The sequence below is a fragment of the Pocillopora damicornis genome, chromosome 1 (genome assembly GCF_964200805.1).
Source record: "Pocillopora damicornis chromosome 1, jaPocDami1.2, whole genome shotgun sequence".
In the NCBI taxonomy this organism is placed as follows: domain Eukaryota; kingdom Metazoa; phylum Cnidaria; class Anthozoa; order Scleractinia; family Pocilloporidae; genus Pocillopora; species Pocillopora damicornis.
In genome coordinates this window covers 2,633,568-2,653,394 of record NC_142670.1, presented here as the reverse complement: position 1 = coordinate 2,653,394, position 19,827 = coordinate 2,633,568, and the positions used below count along the sequence as shown (strand labels likewise).

Here is a 19,827-nt window from a genome sequence, read left to right as displayed (position 1 = left end):
TTATAAACTAGAATATTTATCTTGCTTGCCTGTAGGCACGTACCAAAAAGACTTTGTCACATTGTCTTCGAGTCGTTTGAATGCTGTCGATAAAGGCTCCGACGGAATCACTTTCTTTTGCTCTTGCTACGAGGACCGAAGTTACAGTTTGGGCTGAAACAACTGTGTTTGCTTTTATGAACGTTTTGGCTTTCTTTGGCAATCTTCTCACATGTTACGCCGTGTACAGAAACCACAGACTCCGTACGCTTCCCAACATGTTCGTAATTGCATTGGCTGTCAGCGACATTCTATTGTCTACCTGTTGTTCGCCTTTCACAGTTGTAACTCTATTTCGTGGCCAGTGGGTGCTTGGCGAAACTTTCTGTGAGTTTTTTGCCTTCGGAGTGTTCATTTTTGGAATGGCTTCTCTTAATACCATGGGAATTATTGCAATCAGCCGATATTTCCGCATTGTTAAATCAAACAAGTATATTGTCCTTTTTAAAAAGAACCGTACTCTGATGTACATCGCTACTGTATGGTTCATAGCCTTGTTGGGATCTGTGCCTCCATTGTTCTTCGATAAAGAATCAGGATTTGAATTCCAGCCTGGAAAAGCGATGTGTGCGTATTCATTTGAGAGCAATATTCCTTTCACGTCCTTCACTGAATTGTACATTGGAACCCCTTTCATAATCATTTCAGTCTGTTACGTCAAAGTATTCTGCGCAGTATCACGCGCAAATCGCGTCTTCTCGCACCAGAATAATTTCCAGCAAATCCGAGCGAATGTGGAAGAGGCCAAAGTTACCAATACGTTGGCAGCAGTCATGGTTGGATTTTCATGTTGTTGGCTACCTGTATGTGTAATTGATATTACTGACGCCGCGCACGGGAAAAAAATTCTTCCGCGACAAATATACCTCACTTACACTTCGTTAATCTTCTTGAGCAGTACTATCAACCCTTTCATATATGGCGTCACGAATAGGCGATTCCGACGAGAGTACACAGCTATCTTAAGTAAGACTATAATGCCTTTCCGAAACGGAGACAACTGATGGCGTGAAATTTTGACGCGTGCTATCTAAGTAGTAGAGGAGTTTTTTCATGTTCACATTACCTCATCTTAACCCAAATGGGAAAGGGGTGTTACAAACTGAGATCTGAGTTCCTTCAAGGGGAACAAGAGAGACGCTTTTTATATTTGAAACAAGGATTACATAAAACCGTGTGCCCGTACATCTATAGATTGTAGATGACGTCAAAATATGACGATAACTAAAAAATGGCACACGAGCCGCAGGCTATAAAATAAATGAACAGACACACGGCAAAGTTAGATTAATTTGTCTTAAATGATGCGAAGAAAGTGCACCGGCAAAAAATTTCAACTTGTTTCTTAGTGTTTAACTGTTCGAGTCGTGCGTTCCTGATCAAGTATCCTTTAATAACCTAGGTTTTAGTACCCAGTGTCTTTTTGTAGCTCGTGTACAGCTCCTAATTGTATTCAACAGCCATTTCTAGAGAGACCTTGAAACCATTTTTAAAATTTACACGCCGTGTTGGACAAGGCAAAGGAAAGAGGTTTTATTATCTGTTCACTAACATCTCTAAAATTGAATTCTTAACTTGTTTGATGCTAACAAGACTGAAAAAAAAGAATTTAGCGCTTGTTTATTTTACTATTGTGTTTTTATCTACATCTCAGTTTTGCTTACCATAACTACCTGTATATATCTATATATATGCAATAAATATAAATATATCTATATAAACATGTAAGTGTCTGGGAAACTGCCCACCTACCCCTCCCTTAACTCAACAACAGTCAATTGATAACAAGTTAGGGTTAATGTTAACATATGTATAAATTTGTGCCAAGATAGGGAAAAACATTATGATAACTTTCAAAGAAAGAAGAGTCCAGAAGGGTAAGCAGATTAAAAGTCTTCAATAAATTCAGTGTCATAAGGGCATCGAGCAATGAAAATTATCTGCACACAATGTCGAGTACCTGTAGAAATGAGAACGAAAAATAGGATTCTTTAAAATTGATTTGGTTTTGTAGCATTCACAACTCTTCTAAGTGGCGTTTTTGCAAAGGCCGCTTTTTTATCATTTCACAGTCGTGTATTTCGTTCGCTTAAAATTTATCGTTTTATTTCCACGTATCACGTTTTATTCTTGAGTATAACACTCAAAGCTCGCGCATAATGTCGGCGTATCTCCATCACAATAGCATATTTCGTGTAGCACACTTCACGGCTAACAAATAGCAACAAACAACGCTTGTTTCACGTTTCACGCTTGAGTATAATGCATAAAGTGTTATAGAACATCGCGTATAGTACGCTTCACGGTGGCATAGGGGCCCAATGAGCAATAAAATTTATCTGTGCTCTATAATATGGTGATTCCTCAGAGAAATGAGTTATCGAACAATTTTTTTCTAAACTTTCCGTAAATTTTCCTTACTAGATTCTGTTTCGAAAATAAAATAAAAAGATAGGTCACCGTGCTTGTTTGGGAGATGTAATGGGCCAAACCCATCATATTTATGCCCGTATTGGCACTAATCACGCGCGTCATTTCATCGGTTTACGGTACACTTTGCTGCAGCTGGAAGCAAGGGTTTTAAAAGTAACACTTGAAAAAAAAACTTGATAAGTAGAAAGTCTCGCGCGTATGAAACAATTTTATATATAATTTATGGGAAAATCACGCAAATTTAGACGACATCGACTCAAAACGTTCCTCGAGCCGTTCTTTTCAAGGTCGTAATTTACATCCTCGTGTGACGGGCTTCACGCACGCTTTTTGCTGTATCTCTTTTTCCCTTCGAAAAATTTTTATTTTATTTTTCCCAATTTAAAGGGGATACATTGTATACCAAAATTATGGAAAAAATGTAGCTCATCGTGTTCGTTCAAGAGCTAAAGACTATCGTACCTCTTTACCTGGTCCATGGATTGAAAAACATTACCGTGTTCTCGGAATGCGCGCGCACTCATTCCGCTGATACGACGATTTTTATGCGCAGCGCAAGATGCGCAGTGCAAAACTGAGGAATCACCTTGACATGGAAAAGAAATTAAAATTTTTAAAAATTGTTATAGAAATAGCATTCACAACTCCTCCATATTGCCGTTAGTACGTCGTAAGCGTGTGTCGCTTATTTATGACTTTACACTCGTATATATCGTTTGAATAAAGTACATCTTTTCATGCTCACGCATCACGTTTCACGCTTGAGTGTAACAATCACAGAGCTCGCATTTAACGTTTGCGTATCTCGATGACGATAGTGCATCACGTTTCGCGCGCTTCACGGCTAAAAACCGAGACAGGTGTTAAGAAAAAATCTACGCGCTGTGCCATTTAATTGATTAAAGAGTATAGTTGGCGGAAAGACATGACAAAAGGTAAAAGCCGCTAATTACGTGAACACAATAGATTACTTACCTCCAAAAGTGTTTATAATTTCAATTTTTTAAAATGAAACCCGGCGGTGTCTAGCTCTTCACTTTCACATCACTTGTTATTTTTAATTTGTTAATCTGGAAAATTAGCAAGTCAAGTTAAAATTGTCATTTATTTTAGATTTTTCCTACAATGACTACGCATGTAGGTTAGAATACATAAAAAAAATACTTCACTTCCTTTCAGATTTGTCTTTTAAGACCAGAGAGGTTTTTTCAAAAGGTAAAATTTGAAGATTGTATTTTATGTAACACAATCGACACAAATTACTTCCGCGGCTGACAAAAATTGAAAAATTTTGCTCTTATCAAAATACACAACTGAACAAAACAAATTATTTCCTTTATATATTCAGCTTGAAAAGCGCCCTCTGTGCGCTTGTTCGGTTATCGAAAGTCGTAATGGAAAATCTTTTGATCGAACTTGCTACAAGGACTACAGTTTTAGTTTGGACTGAAACAATTTTGTTTGCGGTTATCAATGTATTGGCTTTCTTTGGCAATCTTCTCACATGTTATGCCGTGTACAGAAACTACAGGCTCCGTACGCCTCCAAATATGTTCGTCGTAGCACTGGCTGTGAGTGATATTCTGATGTCCACCTGCTGCATGCCTTTTACAGTTACAACTCTCTTTATCGGCCGTTGGGAGTTTGGTGAAACTATCTGCCATCTTCAGGGGTTTGGAGCTTACACATTTGCGATTGTTTCGCTCTGTACCATGGGAATAATTGCAGTGAGTCGATATTTCTGTATTGTTAAACCTGGGAAGTACCAAGCGCTGTTTACGAAGCGAAAAATTTTGATCTACATTATTATTGTATGGTGCGCAGCTTTGCCAGGTTCTGCGCCGCCATTTTTCATCGAAGACGGCAGATATAAGTTCCATGCGGGTGAAGCAATATGTTTGAGCAGGGATAACATTACATTTTTGAGCCTAACCTACTGTATTTACATTATCACTCCATTTACGGTCATTGTCGTCTGCTACATCAAAGTTTGCCGTGCTGTTTCCAGATCAAATCGTGTTTTCCCGCAGAAAAATAGCCTTCTGAACCGCCGGGTAAATGTAAAAGAAGCAAAAGTGACTAAGACTTTGGTAGCAATTCTGTTCGCCTTCTTATGTTGTTGGCTTCCAGTTTATGTCATGAATTTTGTTCAAATTCATTATGGGGAATACTCTTTACGGCGACAATGGTATCTTGCAGTCGGGTTTTTGTTGTATTTGAGTAGCTCTATCAACCCCTTCATATACGGTATCATGAATAGACAGTTTAGACGAGAGTGCAGAAGTATTGTGCGTAACGTTCTTCGCTTACAAAAATCAAAATAATAACGGCTAAGGTATCGATTGTTATTTATCCCCTGTGGGGAGGGAACTAGAGGGTTTTGGTTGTGTCATCATAAAAATTTATCTGATCCCCCCATGAGGCCTCTTAGGGACCGGTCATTATTTATTGCCTGGGGGGGGTCGGAGTATTTAGGGGGGGATCACATGGTTTTTTGAAGACCTTTAGGGGGGATCAGCCGTAATTGACAAGCATAATGGGGGGGATCAGACCAAAAAAAAAGGAATTTTAGGTCGCACCGGGACCCCGGGTGATTGCATTTGTAAATACTTTGGTAGGATTTGCCGCTGGGACTCTAAACCCCCAACCATATATTCAAGACCACGTTCAGTTGTATTTTGTATTATATAAACTCTATTCTAGCCCAGACACAAAACCCAAACCCTTTTACAGACCCTCCATTTTGTAAAAAAGAATCACTATCGTAGTCTAACATACACGTTTTTATTCAGGCACGATCTAAATTAGAAAGGTAATCAAGATTTTGAGAATGGAATACTTACAATTGCTCAAAATTGTTTCATAAGATTTCAGTTTGTTTTATAGAGAATCGTAATCTAAAATCATAAACTTTCATTATTTTAATACGCGGCCGAATGAAAACAACAAATAAAAAAGTGTTTATTTTGGTGAGGCTGTATCTTGTTCCGCTTCCGTGTCAGAATCTTCGGCAGCCTTCTCCACTGGCTCTTGCACAGTCTCCTCGTCAGATTCATCTGAATCCTCGCCCGAACTTGACCCTTTTTCAGCACCATTACTGCTATTCTCTTCGTTCATTCTGGCCACTACCACTTTCAAATTGCGTGCCAGCTCTGTTTCAAACACACCTCTTTCCAAAAGCCATAGCAGAGGATCCAGGTGGAGACGCTTGACAAATCTCGCAGTGAATCCTGCATTAATACTTGAGACACATTTGTAAGTATTCTTTTCGAGTGAATCGAAAACCTCTTTAGCTACCTCTTTTGAGGTAAGTTTTTCTAGGAGAATTGCTGCTCGCTGATGCAACCTTTTCTCCTTGATTTTTTTCACTTTTCTCTTGTTTTCTTTTTTTTCTTCGGGATTGGCCGTTGTTCCCCATGGGAGATGGGAACTTTCTCTTCAAGCTCATGAGGGTGGTCGTCAGCGCATTGGAGGCTTTCTGCAGCTCTTGGTGTATGGCCTTCACTCGCTCTTGAGCTTCCTGGAAATATTTGAGCTCATCACTTGCAAACGACCTTAAGGTATGCTCTTCTGTATAAAGGTTCTTTCGTCTGTTGTCGATAAATGAGAGCAAATCGGATGCTGAATTAAAGGCCTCATTGACAGTGGTCAAGGAGGACTCACACTTCGCGACATCACCACTGCCCTTACATCCATCCACGCCTGACATGAACTTCGTGATGTTTTGGCACACTCCCCAATTCTCGTTTCTAAGCAAGTTGTTTTCTTTATCGGAAAGGGCTTTTATCTTTGTGTTTAACTGCCAACGCATTTGCTGTTGCTCGAGGAGATACTGTTTGAAACCGGCTTGTTTACTCACGAATGAAGATTCATAAATCTGCGGTACAACACTATTGTAGAATTTCAGCCTTTCTGTGTGTGGGTTGGGAAGAAGATATTTTTCCCACGGCTTCTTTTCTGGTGCTGAGTCGTTCCTCAGGACTTGTAGAAAAGGGGGGGGGGGATCATGAAACTTTCCACTACCGATAAGGGGGGATCTCTAAAAAACTAGATACTCTACGGGGGGGATCAGGTAAATGCTCCGATGTGACAACAAAAATACTCCGACCCCCCCCAGGCGATAAATAATGACCGGTCCCTTATGACACTGGTCCCTCAGACTACATAGCCGGTAGTCTCGTAACCAGACCTTTCACGACCAAGCGGTCGTAAGTTTTGCATTTCGTTGACATTTGCACGGTAGGATCTGGGTACGAGATTCACATAGCTGGATAGTGCGATAACAAATATACGGTTTTCACCGTGAATAAAGACAAAATTATCAATTTACTTTGTTTTAATGTAGTAAAGACAGTTTCGTAGTTGCTACATCAGACTGCATGTAAAAAGTTATCAAGTGTTCGAATCGAAGCTACCAACTGAACAACTGATATCGGAAAATAAATAAATGCTTACAAAAGTTTGAAGATGCGTGATATGAGTCACGCGTGCATTTTGCGTGCCTTATTTCTTGTTACTCAATTTTCGTGTTTGTGGTGTTTCACGCGCATGGTTGGCCTTACACGCGCGTGGTTGACACTCCACGCGCGTGGTTGGCACTACACGTGCGTGGTTGGCATTCAACGCTTGGGTTTGGTCTCCCACTTTAACACTTTCGTTAACAACGCCTTCTACTCGCATTTATTTTTCTCCCCTCACACCCGTGCCAAAAAAAAAGCCTCGAACGCTTTATCTTAAGCAGCAAAAAGTAATTATTTTCAGTAAAATTTCAGTCCGAAATAAGCGTACGTAGAAAAAGTTGTCCTCGATTTCACAGCTCAATTAAATGACACAAGGTTTTCCTCATTATCGAAAAATGTGTGCAAATTAATCTCGCTGCCTGCCCCCTAAAATCAAACGCACGTGTCAAAAATCAGCGAATAGTGTCTTAGGTCGAACACCAAACTCTAAATTCGGAAACTGTTGTCTGAAACTGGACACTAGTACCTAAAATCGGACACTAGCGTCCAAAATCGGACACCAGCGTCAAAATCGGACTCTAATATCCAAGATCGGACATAAGTGTCTAAAATCGAACTCTAGCGTCTAAATTCAGACACTAGCATCAAAAATCGGACACTAGCGTCTAAATCGGAAACTGCCGTCAAATATCGGACACTTGTGTCCAAAATCGACCATTTAAGTCTAAAATCGGACATTCATGTTTAAAATTGGACGGTAGTGTCTAAAATCGGACACAAATGTCTACAATCGGTCACTATTGTCTAAAATCGGACATGTAGCCATGATTGTAACGTTTGATCGTACCATGCAGAAGATTTCGCGCTACATATTCCCGCGATGTGACGTCAGAGGCATGTGACTTACGGGGGAATCTATTTGGAACCAGTCTACGTATTTCAAATAATCTGAGATTAATTCCACCGATGCAGCATCACGGATATTTTAGAAACTTGTCCCCTTTATTAATGTCTGTTAGTTGATTTAACGCCGAAATTTGGCTCTAGTTCGCAGCTAAAAAGCGTTTTGAGTGAAGACAGAACAGCGCCAACAGCGTGGAAGAAGAGAAAAAAACGAGTCCCGCGAAAAGTAACTATCCTTCGACCAAAACAACCCAGGCCAAATATTATCAGAGTCCGGAGGTATCCCGACTGGAAAATTTAAGAAATTTGTGAAACATTCCCTAACGCATTTTGGCCTATTTTGGACAAGTTTTTGAGGAAAAGCTTTTTAAAATTTTAAATCTATTTTTTTTTCTTTGCATTTGTCCCATACAGTACAGTACGTATCATCACGTACGCCGGTGCTGCGCATTAGTCTAAAGACTACCTCCCAGCTCTTTTTACAATATCAATACATATCAAAAAGAAAACTGATGAGACGAAAAAAAGTCATTAACAGTTTAAAGTCATTTAACAAGTTTTCAGAGCTACAATTTTAAAGACTGTATTGAAGATAGAGGAGAGAATTCGGTTTTAGTAAAAATCGCTGAGCGAGTTGGCGCCGGTGCTCCAGTGTACTTGGCTGCTGTGCTCGAATATCTGAGTGCTGAGATCCTTGAGTTGGCGGGAAACGCTGCTCGTGACAACAAGAAGACAAGAATCATTCCCCGTCACCTTCAGCTGGCTGTCCGTAATGACGAGGAGTTGAATAAACTTCTGGCCGGTGTCACAATCGCACAGGGAGGTGTTCTTCCTAACATCCAAGCTGTACTTCTGCCCGACAAGACCGAGAAGAAACCTAAGGCTTAGATCAGCTTCACCCTCTATAAAACGGCTCCTTTAGGAGCCACCACATGATACAAAAGTCTTGACCAACGAGACAAGTCGCTGACCTATTTAAGAATTTCTAGCCGAAAACAACATCGACTAAGATATCACCTCGATACTTTTCTGTAAGAGCCCTTGAATTAGGATGAGGGAGGAATTAAGTTAATAAAAGGATTCATTCAAAGGCACGCTCAAAAGATCACGGAAATTTTGCATATAAATAAACGAAAAAGAAAATCGTGGTCGGTAACTTCATTGCCTCCGATGATTTCGGCTCCCGCGCCTCAACCACTAACGGGCACAAAAATCGCGCCATTTTCAGTATTAATGAATATACAATGAAAAATTTTGGAGACCTTACAGATGGACTGATTCAATAAGATTTTCACTCTAAAGGGGGGGAAAAGAACAGCAAAACGTTTAAAAACCGCCAACTCTCTTAGCGATTTTTACAAAGAACGCAATGATGGGGGGGGGGTTGTTTGAGGGCTAATTTCTTCTTCTTGATTGCCATATGAACTCCTACGACCCGCGAGTATTTGAAAAAAGTAACGGACTTTAATGAGAATTGATCCATAGCTCCAGCTAAAGCTAGATACGCATGAAAATCTATAGGGTATTTTTTTTAAGGACAAGACTATTGAATTTTTTTTCCAGATTCTTAATAAGCGAGATACACATGCGACCTAAACATGCATCATAAATGTTGACACATTTATTGATCATGACTTTTTTCGTATTTGGTGGCTCCTAAAGGAGCCGTTTGTTTTGTATCAGGATGGCGTGTCTAACCGCCAAATCCGTACAGAGTGCGGCCTTGTCTCTTCAGAGCGTACACCACATCCATGGCTGTCACAGTCTTTCTCTTAGCGTGCTCCGTGTATGTCACAGCATCACGGATCACGTTCTCGAGAAAAACCTTGAGAACACCACGGGTCTCCTCGTAGATCAAGCCGGAGATTCGCTTGACACCGCCACGGCGAGCAAGACGACGGATGGCTGGCTTAGTGATACCTTGGATGTTATCACGAAGGATTTTTCGGTGACGCTTGGCGCCACCTTTTCCGAGACCTTTACCTCCTTTACCGCGACCAGACATATTGATTATCACTCGTGTGTTTGAGTTATAGCGATTGGACGAACGTTATTAGGTTTTATACAGAAAGATAAGACCTCTCAGAAAACAGAATGGGAAGAGGGGTTGCTATTGGTTGAGTCAAATATCTAATCATAATTTTACTGTTATATTAACATGTATTAACATAAATCACACGGTAATCCCGCACGCGTATGTTTCAATGGAAAACAAGTCTGCTCCATCCAAAAGTCACTTGTGAACTACGCTTAAAATTGGTTTTTCTCTCTAATTATGCTTTATGTTAAATTTAAAGCGAGGATAATACTTAGGTTATACCTAAACGACCTTCCATGTTACTTCGGATCAAAATAAGATTGCAGATCCGTGAAATTATTCACAGCTTTCGTACCTAACCAATCAAATCTCTTCATTTTAAGCCAATCACAAGTAAGCCCGCCAGGTATAAATCAATTTCAATATACAATTCCCCATCATCAGATATTCTGAGTCGTTGAACAGGATGGCACGTACGAAACAAACTGCACGAAAATCAACCGGCGGAAAAGCTCCGCGAAAACAGCTCGCCACAAAGGCAGCTCGTAAGAGCGCTCCTGCCACCGGTGGAGTCAAGAAACCTCATCGTTACAGACCTGGTACAGTGGCTCTTCGTGAGATCCGTCGTTACCAGAAATCCACCGAGCTCTTGATCCGCAAGTTGCCCTTCCAGCGCCTTGTGCGAGAAATCGCTCAAGATTTCAAGACAGATCTGCGTTTCCAAAGCTCTGCTGTGATGGCTCTTCAAGAAGCTAGCGAGGCTTACCTTGTTGGTCTGTTTGAAGACACCAACTTGTGCGCCATCCACGCCAAGCGTGTCACCATTATGCCCAAGGACATTCAGTTGGCCCGCCGAATCCGCGGAGAAAGAGCATAAGTGGACTTCACTTCGAATTACAAACGGCTCCTTTAGGAGCTACCACACGAATAAAAGCAATGACCAAACTATGAGTCCCTCAACAACCAACTTAACAGCCTTAAACTGGAAATATGAAATGAGAAATTATACCATCTGAAATTGTCCTACTCTCTGAGTGGCAAGTCCTAACCGCACAGAAAACATAGTTGTCCAACCTAAAGCCGTTCATAGGAAAATATTTAATTTTTATCTCCAAGATAAGCTAAACATTCTGTTTTTTTACCATTTATCATTTACATGTATCTATCTCTGAGACATGTAATTTTTTTGGCGCTAATATAATGTAAATCATCAGCGCTCCCTGGTAAGTTTCGTAGTCACCCTCATGGGCTTCTTTAAGTTAAAAACATGACACATTTTTCATGAGTTATCAATTCACAATAAAAGACACTTTTACCTTATTTCCCAAATTAAGCACACTTCCTATCGAGGTTGTGCATTAAGTGGCGAACGTTGTTTCTTCAATCCTGTTTGTATCTTAAAACAAGTTTTGGTCGTTGTTGAAATTTAGATGCCGGTCTGTCTTTGAATTTTACTCATTTTTTACACAAAGGCTTAACTTAGGACTCCGTCTTTCCGACCGTAACCATATGATGTTTGTAAACTTGAATTTTCTTTTTTTGGGGTGCTTGGTTTGTCCGCAAGCCCGGACCTACTACCTCGCCCCATAGAGGATCGTAAAAGTGACTCTCTATCGATCGACAATGGAGTATACTAGATACTCACAAACAGCATGCTATTCCGCGTAGTTCTGAACTTCACAGCACAACGTATAGGAGATCTGTTGCAGAATTTAGCAAGCACATCACATTGTCATCTGGTGTGCAATTTCTGCTTTGTGAATAAACTTTATTTCTGAGAATAAAGCTCTCTAACTCCACTCCGCTCTTGGTATAAAGTCTGCTCGGGAGTTGAGAGCGCGCAACTGATTCATGCATAACTAGCATGTTAGAAAGCGAGGCAAGTATGCCACACTAAGCAGATAACCTTGTTCCATCACCATTGATTTCAAACGATTGCTATTTAGCCATATTTTCGGGTCATTTTGCTCATTCAAGAAATTTAGCATACAGGTCACGTATAAAATGGCGGAAATTGTAGTTTTGTTCTTCTTGTTCAAATTTAAAGTCCGCTCTGCCTTTGAATATGCATCAAAATGCTCATTTTTCATACACATGCAAAGTCTAGGGCCTCTTCCTTCCTAAAATGTCTAATTTAATGATGAAAGGCGACTTAAAGAGAACTTCTTTCGTCATTTATCCAAAGTTCTTCTTGGAATCTCACCGCTTTGTAGACTTTTGACCGTAAAACGTCATTCTAACTTTGAGTAAATCAAAGCATATTTCACATATGATTGTTGCCATATAACGAAGCTAAAATATTTTTTATTAGCGAGGACTTGAAGTTATTGAATGAGCTTGTTATCGAGCAAAATGTCAAGCAAACTAGCACAGTTTGAACGACGCCATTTTGTAACAACCCTGTTTCCTCGGCGGTTCGTTTACGACGAATAACATCACCTTGCGCGCTCTGTGAAATCATTACTAGTCTCTGTTGCGAAGGATCTACAGCACACGACATGTCCGAAGAAAAGTCCCCAGTTAAAAAGCAGCCAGCTGCGCCCAAAAAGCCAGCTGAGCATCCACCTTATTCTGAAATGATCAAAGCTGCTATCTTAGCGTTGAAAGAGCGAAACGGTTCTTCCCGACAAGCCATCGAGAAGTACATCAAGGCTAACTACAAGGTTGGTGAGGTTTCAGTTTCAGTTCAGTTTTAGATCCGTCTTCGATAATCGAGTTTAACTTTTCGATAAATTTGGTGGTGGCTCTAACTAAAAGTTTTACCCGATAAAGGTCGCTTTACCGTCAGATAAATTAGGTTTTATGAGGATATCGCTGCTATAGGGATGCATAAGTGCGTAGTAATGTTACGCATCGATTTAAAATGGGCGCCTGAATGTCCTTGTTTATTTGAGACAATTTTCCTACAGACAGTCCATGACAGATACACTAAGTACATAGCGATGTTAACCTCGTCACGCATCGCGTTCCCTCAGGCAAAGCAGGGAGGTTTTCTCGATAAACTGCCTCTTTTTTATCGCTCTGAGCGACTATCGATCTCTGGGGAATATCTCCAGGCTAAGCAAAGTCGTCAGTCTTTCCTTGTAGCTTTCAAAGTTTTCTGTTTTCTTGAAACTCCAACTTTGAAGAGTATCACATGTAGCTTGCGGCATTTGTGCTCTGCTTTGAAGCATAAAAACAAGCCGAGGATTTGGGACTAATCACTAACGCTTTAAGCACACACAAGACCATTAACTTCGCAGGCTAGCTCTCGATCTTTCATGTTTTGAAAGTTGAGGTGCACTGAGTGAGAATGAAAGAATGGGCTCAAGTGAATGTCTGACTCTACTACTCGGGTTCTTTTCGGGCCGTCTGTGTCTCGCAGCTCATTCAATAACCACTAGCATATATTTCCGTCAAAGAACCCGCCGCGTCGAGTGCATTGGCCGCTAAGAAAAGCTTCAAAATCCGGAGATCTACTGTAGATCGATCACGATCCAGGTGATCGAGAACTTACTGGTGATAACTAAAAAAAAAAATTCTAGTTCTTCAAAGTTATAATTCTTATGTAACATTTTGTAAAGGAAATCATGAACATTTAATTTGTTACATTTTGTTTCGCCTGGTCAAGAAACACTTCGTGCGGTCAGTTTAAAACATACCTTGTACACAAGGAAAACTCTAACCAAATCCAAACCATCATAGTTGATATTAAGAGAAACATTTTCATTTAAACTCGTATTACGTTAATGACTGACTTTCATAACATTTGGTGGCTCCTAAAGGAGCCGTTTATTTCGGCGGGAAACGCACAAAGTGAGTTTACTTGCTGCTGGTGTATTTGGTCACAGCTTTGGTTCCTTCACTGACGGCATGTTTTGCCAGTTCACCGGGCAAAAGCAGCCTGATAGCGGTCTGGATTTCGCGAGAGCTGATGGTCGACTTCTTGTTGTAGTGGGCAAGGCGGGAAGCTTCGGTGGCGATGCGCTCGAAGATGTCGTTAACGAACGAGTTCATGATGCCCATGGCTTTGCTGGAGATACCAGTGTCGGGGTGAACTTGCTTCAACACCTTATAGATTTAGATAGCATAGCTTTCCCTTCTCTTTCCTCTCCTCTTCTTCTTTCCATCAGAAATGGCTTTAGACTTTCCGGCTTTTTTCTCGCCTTTCTTTCCTGCAACTTTGGCTGGCATCTTGCTGAATCAAAAAGGTGAATAGATGTGCAGCGCAACTCGTCTTGTATTTATATCAGAATCGTAAGAGAATCTATTACCATACGGATCGAGATTCTCGATCAATGATTGGCTTATTACTATATGCTAGCCCCGGAGGTCAATTTGTATGTTATTCTTTCTTTAAGCAGAAAATTACAATGCTATCAAATCGCGCGAAGCTTAAAATTGATTGGTGCTTTTCGATCCTTCCTGCATAATGAACGAACTATAAATAACAGACTTGGTACAAGTTTACTATTCATTCTTATTGTTGACAGTAGAGCAAGTCACAACGAACATGTCTGGTCGCGGTAAAGGAAAAGCTAAAGGCACTAAGTCTAAGAGCCGCTCTTCTCGAGCAGGACTTCAATTCCCAGTTGGTCGAATTCACCGTCTTCTCCGCAAAGGAAATTACGCTGAGCGAGTCGGCGGTGCCCCAGTGTACTTGGCTGCTGTGCTCGAATATCTGAGCGCTGAGATCCTTGAGTTGGCGGGCAACGCTGCTCGTGACAAGAAGAAGACAAGAATCATTCCCCGTCACCTTCAGCTGGCTGTCCGTAATGACGAGGAGTTGAATAAACTTCTGGCCGGTGTCACAATCGCACAGGGAGGTGTTCTTCCTAACATCCAAGCTGTACTTCTGCCCAAGAAGACTGAGAAAAAACCCAAGGCATAAATCAGTCTTAATCCAACAAAAACGGCTCCTTTAGGAGCCACCACATGATACAAAAGTCTTGACTAGCTACATACGATGAGGTGAATAAGAACTATGAAAATATCATCTCAGAACCCCTCCACCCCAGTTTCCAATTTTATGTTATGAAGTGATAAATCCAAAGAATCTTTGGACGCGAATGTCGATCAACGACCAAATAAATTTATTAAGTTTCCGCACACCAAAATCGTAGAAATAACGACTTCCCATACGTTACTCGACGCAAAGGTGTTTAACTGTCGCTCCAAAATCGTTGATCGCCACCTAACCGCAAAATCCGTACAGAGCTTACACCAAGATCTTAGAAACAACGCCGTTGGAACTTTTACTTGACGCAAATGTGCGTGAGTTGCGCGCCAAAATCGTTTATCGTTGAGGTAAGTACTAAAACACGGAACGACCTAAAACCACCTACAACGACCTATAATCACCTCAAAAATTGCAAAATCTGTGGTGTGTTCCTCTTTCTTAGAGTAACGCAGTGGGTACCGCGAAAAAAAAACAATTGCGCTTACATACGTATAGACCTCGTTCTTTAGCGTGACCAAACGGTGTGCGCAAACACGCAGACCTTGTTTCTGAGCAGTTCGAAAAGAGCTGACATATTCAAATATATTATCTTCGTTCTGCATTTGAACCGACATATTCAAATGTATATTCTTCGTTCTTCATTAAACCGAACCAAAATTGTAATTCAAATTGTAATTAAAAGTCATATCTTTATTCCTCCTTCTTCAAGTGTAATTCAAAATTAAATCACTGAGCATTTCGATTTCGCTGGCTAGTAAACTGACAAATATTTATTCTTTGGAGCACTAGTTTAGCTGACCTCTCCTTTAATTTTTATTCGACTACGGGAGTGCAGGACTGCGTGAGCACTAGTTTAACCGACCTCTCCTTTAATTTTTAATCAACTACGGGAGTGCGGGACTGCGTGAGCACTAGTTTAACTGGCCTCTCCTTTAATTTTTATTCAACTATGGGAGTGCGGGACTGCGTGAGCACTAGTTTAAATGGCCTCTCCTTTAATAATTATTCGACCTCAGGAGCAATTGATTTAAGTAACGTTCAAAAGTGGCCGGGTATTGTGAAGTTGCGTGCAATGTTCTTTTTCCAAGCTACTGCCCCATATCGTGACGCGCGAGGATGGTGCAATCATTTTGTTTAGCAAATGTATGAGGGAGATGTAAGCGTTTGTAAGACACCTTGAAAAGGCATTAATGTATATTGATCATGACTTTCTTTGTATTTGGTGGCTCCTAAAGGAGCCGTTTGTATTGTGTCAGGATGGTCTGTTTAACCGCCAAATCCGTACAGAGTGCGGCCTTGTCTCTTCAGAATACAAACAAATAACTCTGTTCCTGATCCAAAAATATGTGCAACATTCGCTTAGAGTTGGTTTTTCTCTTTAGTTATGCTATATATTAAATTTTAGATGAGGATAATATTTATTACATCGCTAACTGGTTTTGATGTTTTGCTTTGTGAATAATCCATTGTAATCATATTTTAAGAACACTTTTAAGAACTCACTCTCTTGACTTCGATCTTGCCCTATGATCGAGAGCGCGCGACCAGCCCATGCAAAAACTGGTTTGGCTGATCCGTAACGAGGCAAATCCAGAAAAACTATGCACGGAAACTTGCTCAATCGCTTTTATTTTTAAAAGGTTTCCTACAAAAGTAAGACCTAGCTTCGAGTCATTTTCTTCAGTCGGGACATTTAACATTGTACCATTCGTCCAGGTGAGTCACATATGACAAATGGCGGATGTTGTAGTTTTGTTCTTCTTGTTTGAGTTTAGAGGCCGCTCTGCCTTCGAATATGCATCAAAATGTTCATTTTCTCAAACAATTACAAAGTTAGGGACTTCTTCTTTCATATGATATTGAATATACTATTGAAAAGTGACTCAAACAAAACTCCTTTCATCATTCATTCAAAGTTTTCGTTTGTACCTTAATGCTTTCTACACTTTTGACCCTAAAAATTTATTCTTTATTTTAGTAAGTCAAACTTTTCTTTACACCTACATTTTATGAGATAACTTAGCTATGCTCTTTATGACTAGAAAATATCTGATGTTATTGAATTAGCTCGTTATGAACTGAAATGTCAAACAAACTAACACAGTTTGGGCGCCGCCATTTTGCGACAACTCTGTTTCCTCGGTGGTCCGTACACGAAGAATAATATTACCTTGCGCGCGCTCTTAGCAATCATTATTGCTCCTAGTTCCGAAAGTTCTACAGCAAACAACATGTCCGAGGCAAAGTCCCCCGCTAAAAAGAAGCCAGCTGCGCTCAAAAAGCCAGCTGAGCATCCACCTTATGCCGACATGATAAAAGCTGCTATCTTAGCGTTGAAAGAGCGAAGCGGCTCTTCCCGCCAAGCTATCGAGAAGTACATCAAGGCCAACTACAAGGTTGGTAAGGTCGGCTCGCACTTGAAGATGGCTTTGAAAAGGGGTGTTACTAGTGGCAAGCTTGTCCACACCAAGGGAGTTGGTGCTTCTGGTTCCTTCAAGGTGGCCAAAGAGGAAAAGAAGGAGAAGAAGCCGAAGAAGAAGCCAGCTGCAAAGAAGAAGCCTGCTGCCAAACCAAAGAAGCCCGCCGCCAAGAAGAAAGCAAAGAAACCAGCGGCCAAAAAGCCAGCAGCGAAGAAACCCGCCGCTAAGAAGCCAGCAGCGAAAAAACCCGCTGCTAAAAAACCAGCAGCGAAGAAGCCTGCAGCTAAAAAGCCCGCCAAGAAAGCAGCGAAGAAATCACCAAAGAAGGCGGCCAAGAAATAAGGAGGGTATCAAATCTTCATTAAATCAAACGGCTCCTTTAGGAGCCACCACATAAAAGGAAAAGTTATGACCAACTGAGTAATATCCCGTCTTAGATGTTCCAGTTCGACTTTTCGATAATTAAGGTCATGGCCCTCACTCCGATTTTACCCATTAATGGTCGCTTAATCGTCAATCAGAATGAGTTAAAATGAGAAAATGGCTGCTATAAGAGCGCATGACGCGTCAATTTCGAATAGGCACGTAAACTTTTCTTTATGTTATTCTGACAATTTTGTTACAGACACGCCATGTCAGATACACCAGCTACTTAGCAGTGTTAATCTCGTCACGCATCACGTTCTTCCCGCCTACAGACAAAAGATAAACAAGAGAGAAACAACCATCGGTCTCTGGAGAATATTTCCGTACTAAAAAGAGTCGTCAGTCGTTACTTGTAGACTCCAAAGATTTCTGGTCTCTTGAAACTTCATCTTTGTCGAGTATTGTATGTAGCTTGCATGTGTTTTTGCTCCACTTTAAGTGTAAAAACTTTCTATCTTTCCCTACTCGCTAATCCGCTGCTTCCGCTCAAGATTAAGAGGTACGCAGGCTAATGTACACTTTTTATTAAGCGAAAATGAAAGAATATGCTGAGGTAAAGGTCTAACTCTATAACACAGGTTAAATCAGGCCGTTTGTGTCTTGCAGCTCATTTAATCACCACTTGCATATATTTGCATTAAAATCCAGCGCGTCGAGTAGGTTGGCCGCTAAGAAAAGCTTTAAACTCCGGAGATCTACTGTATATGGATCACGTTTCTGGAATAAATCAGCGTTTGGGCAGACAATATGTGATCGAGCAGTTACCGTCGGTAAATTGAAAAGAAAAAAAAACACTGACTCTTTTAGCGTTTATGTTCAGTGTGACATTTTTTAAAATAAATCATGAACAGTAGTCTTCGCTTCATTCGCCGTTCCATATATGACTAAAATTTGCTGCGCTTTTTCATTTGTAAAATTTTGTTTCGTTTCGTCAAGAACACAGTTCGCACAATCCGGTTAAAAACAAAATACTAGTTGATACAAGGGGAAACATTCTCATTTTTAAAGCTCGTATCGCGTTCGCAATTGACTTTCATAATATTTGGTGGCTCCTAAAAGAGCCGTTGGTTTTGGCGGGAAACCCACAAAGTGAGTTTACTTGCTGCTGGTGTACTTCGTCACAGCTTTGGTTCCTTCGCTCACAGCGTGTTTAGCCAGTTCACTGGGCAGAAGCAGCCTGATGGCAGTCTGGATCATTCCCCGTCACCTTCAGCTGGCTGTCCGTAATGACGAGGAGTTGAACAAACTTCTTGCCGGTGTCACAATCGCACAGGGAGGTGTTCTTCCTAACATCCAAGCTGTACTTCTGGCCAAGAAGACCGAGAAAAAACCCAAGGCATAAATCAGCCTTAACTAATCAAAAACGGCTTCTTTAGGAACCACCACTTAATACAAAAGTCTTGACTAGCTGGATACGATGAGGTGAACAAGAACTATGAAAATATCATCTCAGAACCCCTCTACCCCAGTTTCCAATTTTGTCATGAAGTGATAATTTCAAAGAATCTTTGGACACGAATGTTGCCTAACGCCAAATACGCTTCGTGAAGTTTTTTTGCGCGGACCAAAATCGTACAAATAACGACTTCGGAGATGTTCTTAAACGTAAAGGTGTGTAACTCTCGCGCCACAATCGTTGATCGCTGAATTTTGTTTTTGTAGACATCACTGGCGGTTATAACAAATTGCGCCCAAATCCAGTTTTAAAGTTTGAAGGTAGGCCGGTATGAATTTTATTGTACTCTGTCAATGTATCTCAGGCGACCTGCGAAACAAAAATCCGATTGGAAAGAAAATGTATTAACAGGCGTGCTTGAAAATACAGCTTGATGATTTGTAGCTTGGAAGAAAACTATGATCGTGTCAAATATTAAAATGGCAAAACAGGACTTGAGAGCGAACAGCGAAAGTGAGTCAGGGCTGCCATGTGATAAAATGTTTGGGCGACTTTTTTCATTATTCCTTTGCATGCGATGTGCTGTTATTCGCGCTTCAATACTTCATAGTGACACGCGATTTGTTTAACAGAATGAGTGAAGGATATACGGTTTTTATTCACGCATAAAGGGAAACAAATTTATTGTTCACGACTTTTTTTATAATTGATGGCTCCTACAAGAGCCGTTTGTATTGCGTCAGGAGGGTCTGTCTAACCGCCAAATCCGTGCA

The 19,827-nt window shown here is 40.8% G+C and overlaps 5 protein-coding genes and 2 pseudogenes across 7 annotated transcripts; 5 read left to right on the top strand and 2 right to left on the bottom strand.

The window, feature by feature from the left end:
- LOC113669786 (melatonin receptor type 1B-like) lies at positions 1–1,317 on the top strand. Its single transcript, XM_027185863.2, has one exon. It carries the CDS (start codon positions 81–83, stop codon positions 1,041–1,043), a length of 963 nt encoding a protein of 320 aa, XP_027041664.2. The 5' UTR covers positions 1–80; the 3' UTR covers positions 1,044–1,317.
- A 2,413-nt stretch (positions 1,318–3,730) lies between these two features.
- On the top strand, positions 3,731–4,913 carry LOC113669787 (neuropeptide FF receptor 1). The gene has a single exon (XM_027185864.2). The coding sequence runs from the start codon at positions 3,867–3,869 to the stop codon at positions 4,794–4,796; it is 930 nt and encodes a 309-aa protein (XP_027041665.2). The 5' UTR covers positions 3,731–3,866; the 3' UTR covers positions 4,797–4,913.
- Positions 4,914–9,528: 4,615 nt separating this feature from the next.
- Positions 9,529–9,840, bottom strand: LOC149051310 (histone H4). The gene has a single exon (XM_089199398.1). It carries the CDS (start codon positions 9,838–9,840, stop codon positions 9,529–9,531), a length of 312 nt encoding a protein of 103 aa, XP_089055524.1.
- A 484-nt stretch (positions 9,841–10,324) lies between these two features.
- LOC113678054 (histone H3) lies at positions 10,325–10,893 on the top strand. Its single transcript, XM_089199409.1, has one exon. The coding sequence runs from the start codon at positions 10,340–10,342 to the stop codon at positions 10,748–10,750; it is 411 nt and encodes a 136-aa protein (XP_089055535.1). The 5' UTR covers positions 10,325–10,339; the 3' UTR covers positions 10,751–10,893.
- Positions 10,894–12,371: 1,478 nt separating this feature from the next.
- On the top strand, positions 12,372–17,705 carry LOC113678061 (histone H1.0-B). 2 transcript variants are annotated; one of them, XM_089199330.1, is made up of 2 exons: positions 12,372–12,545; positions 17,218–17,705. In XM_089199330.1, exons 1-2 carry the CDS (start codon positions 12,372–12,374, stop codon positions 17,572–17,574), a joined length of 531 nt encoding a protein of 176 aa, XP_089055456.1. In that variant the 3' UTR covers positions 17,575–17,705. The 2 variants fall into 2 exon arrangements, with proteins under 2 accessions (XP_089055456.1, XP_027050732.2); XM_027194931.2 differs by lacking the exon at positions 12,372–12,545 and having other exon boundaries at positions 17,016–17,705.
- LOC149051309 (histone H2B.1 pseudogene) lies at positions 13,530–14,141 on the bottom strand (annotated as a pseudogene).
- On the top strand, positions 14,366–14,949 carry LOC149051308 (histone H2A pseudogene; annotated as a pseudogene). The gene has a single exon (XR_016184698.1). The product of XR_016184698.1 is annotated as a histone H2A pseudogene (transcript).
- Positions 17,706–19,827: the final 2,122 nt, after the last annotated feature.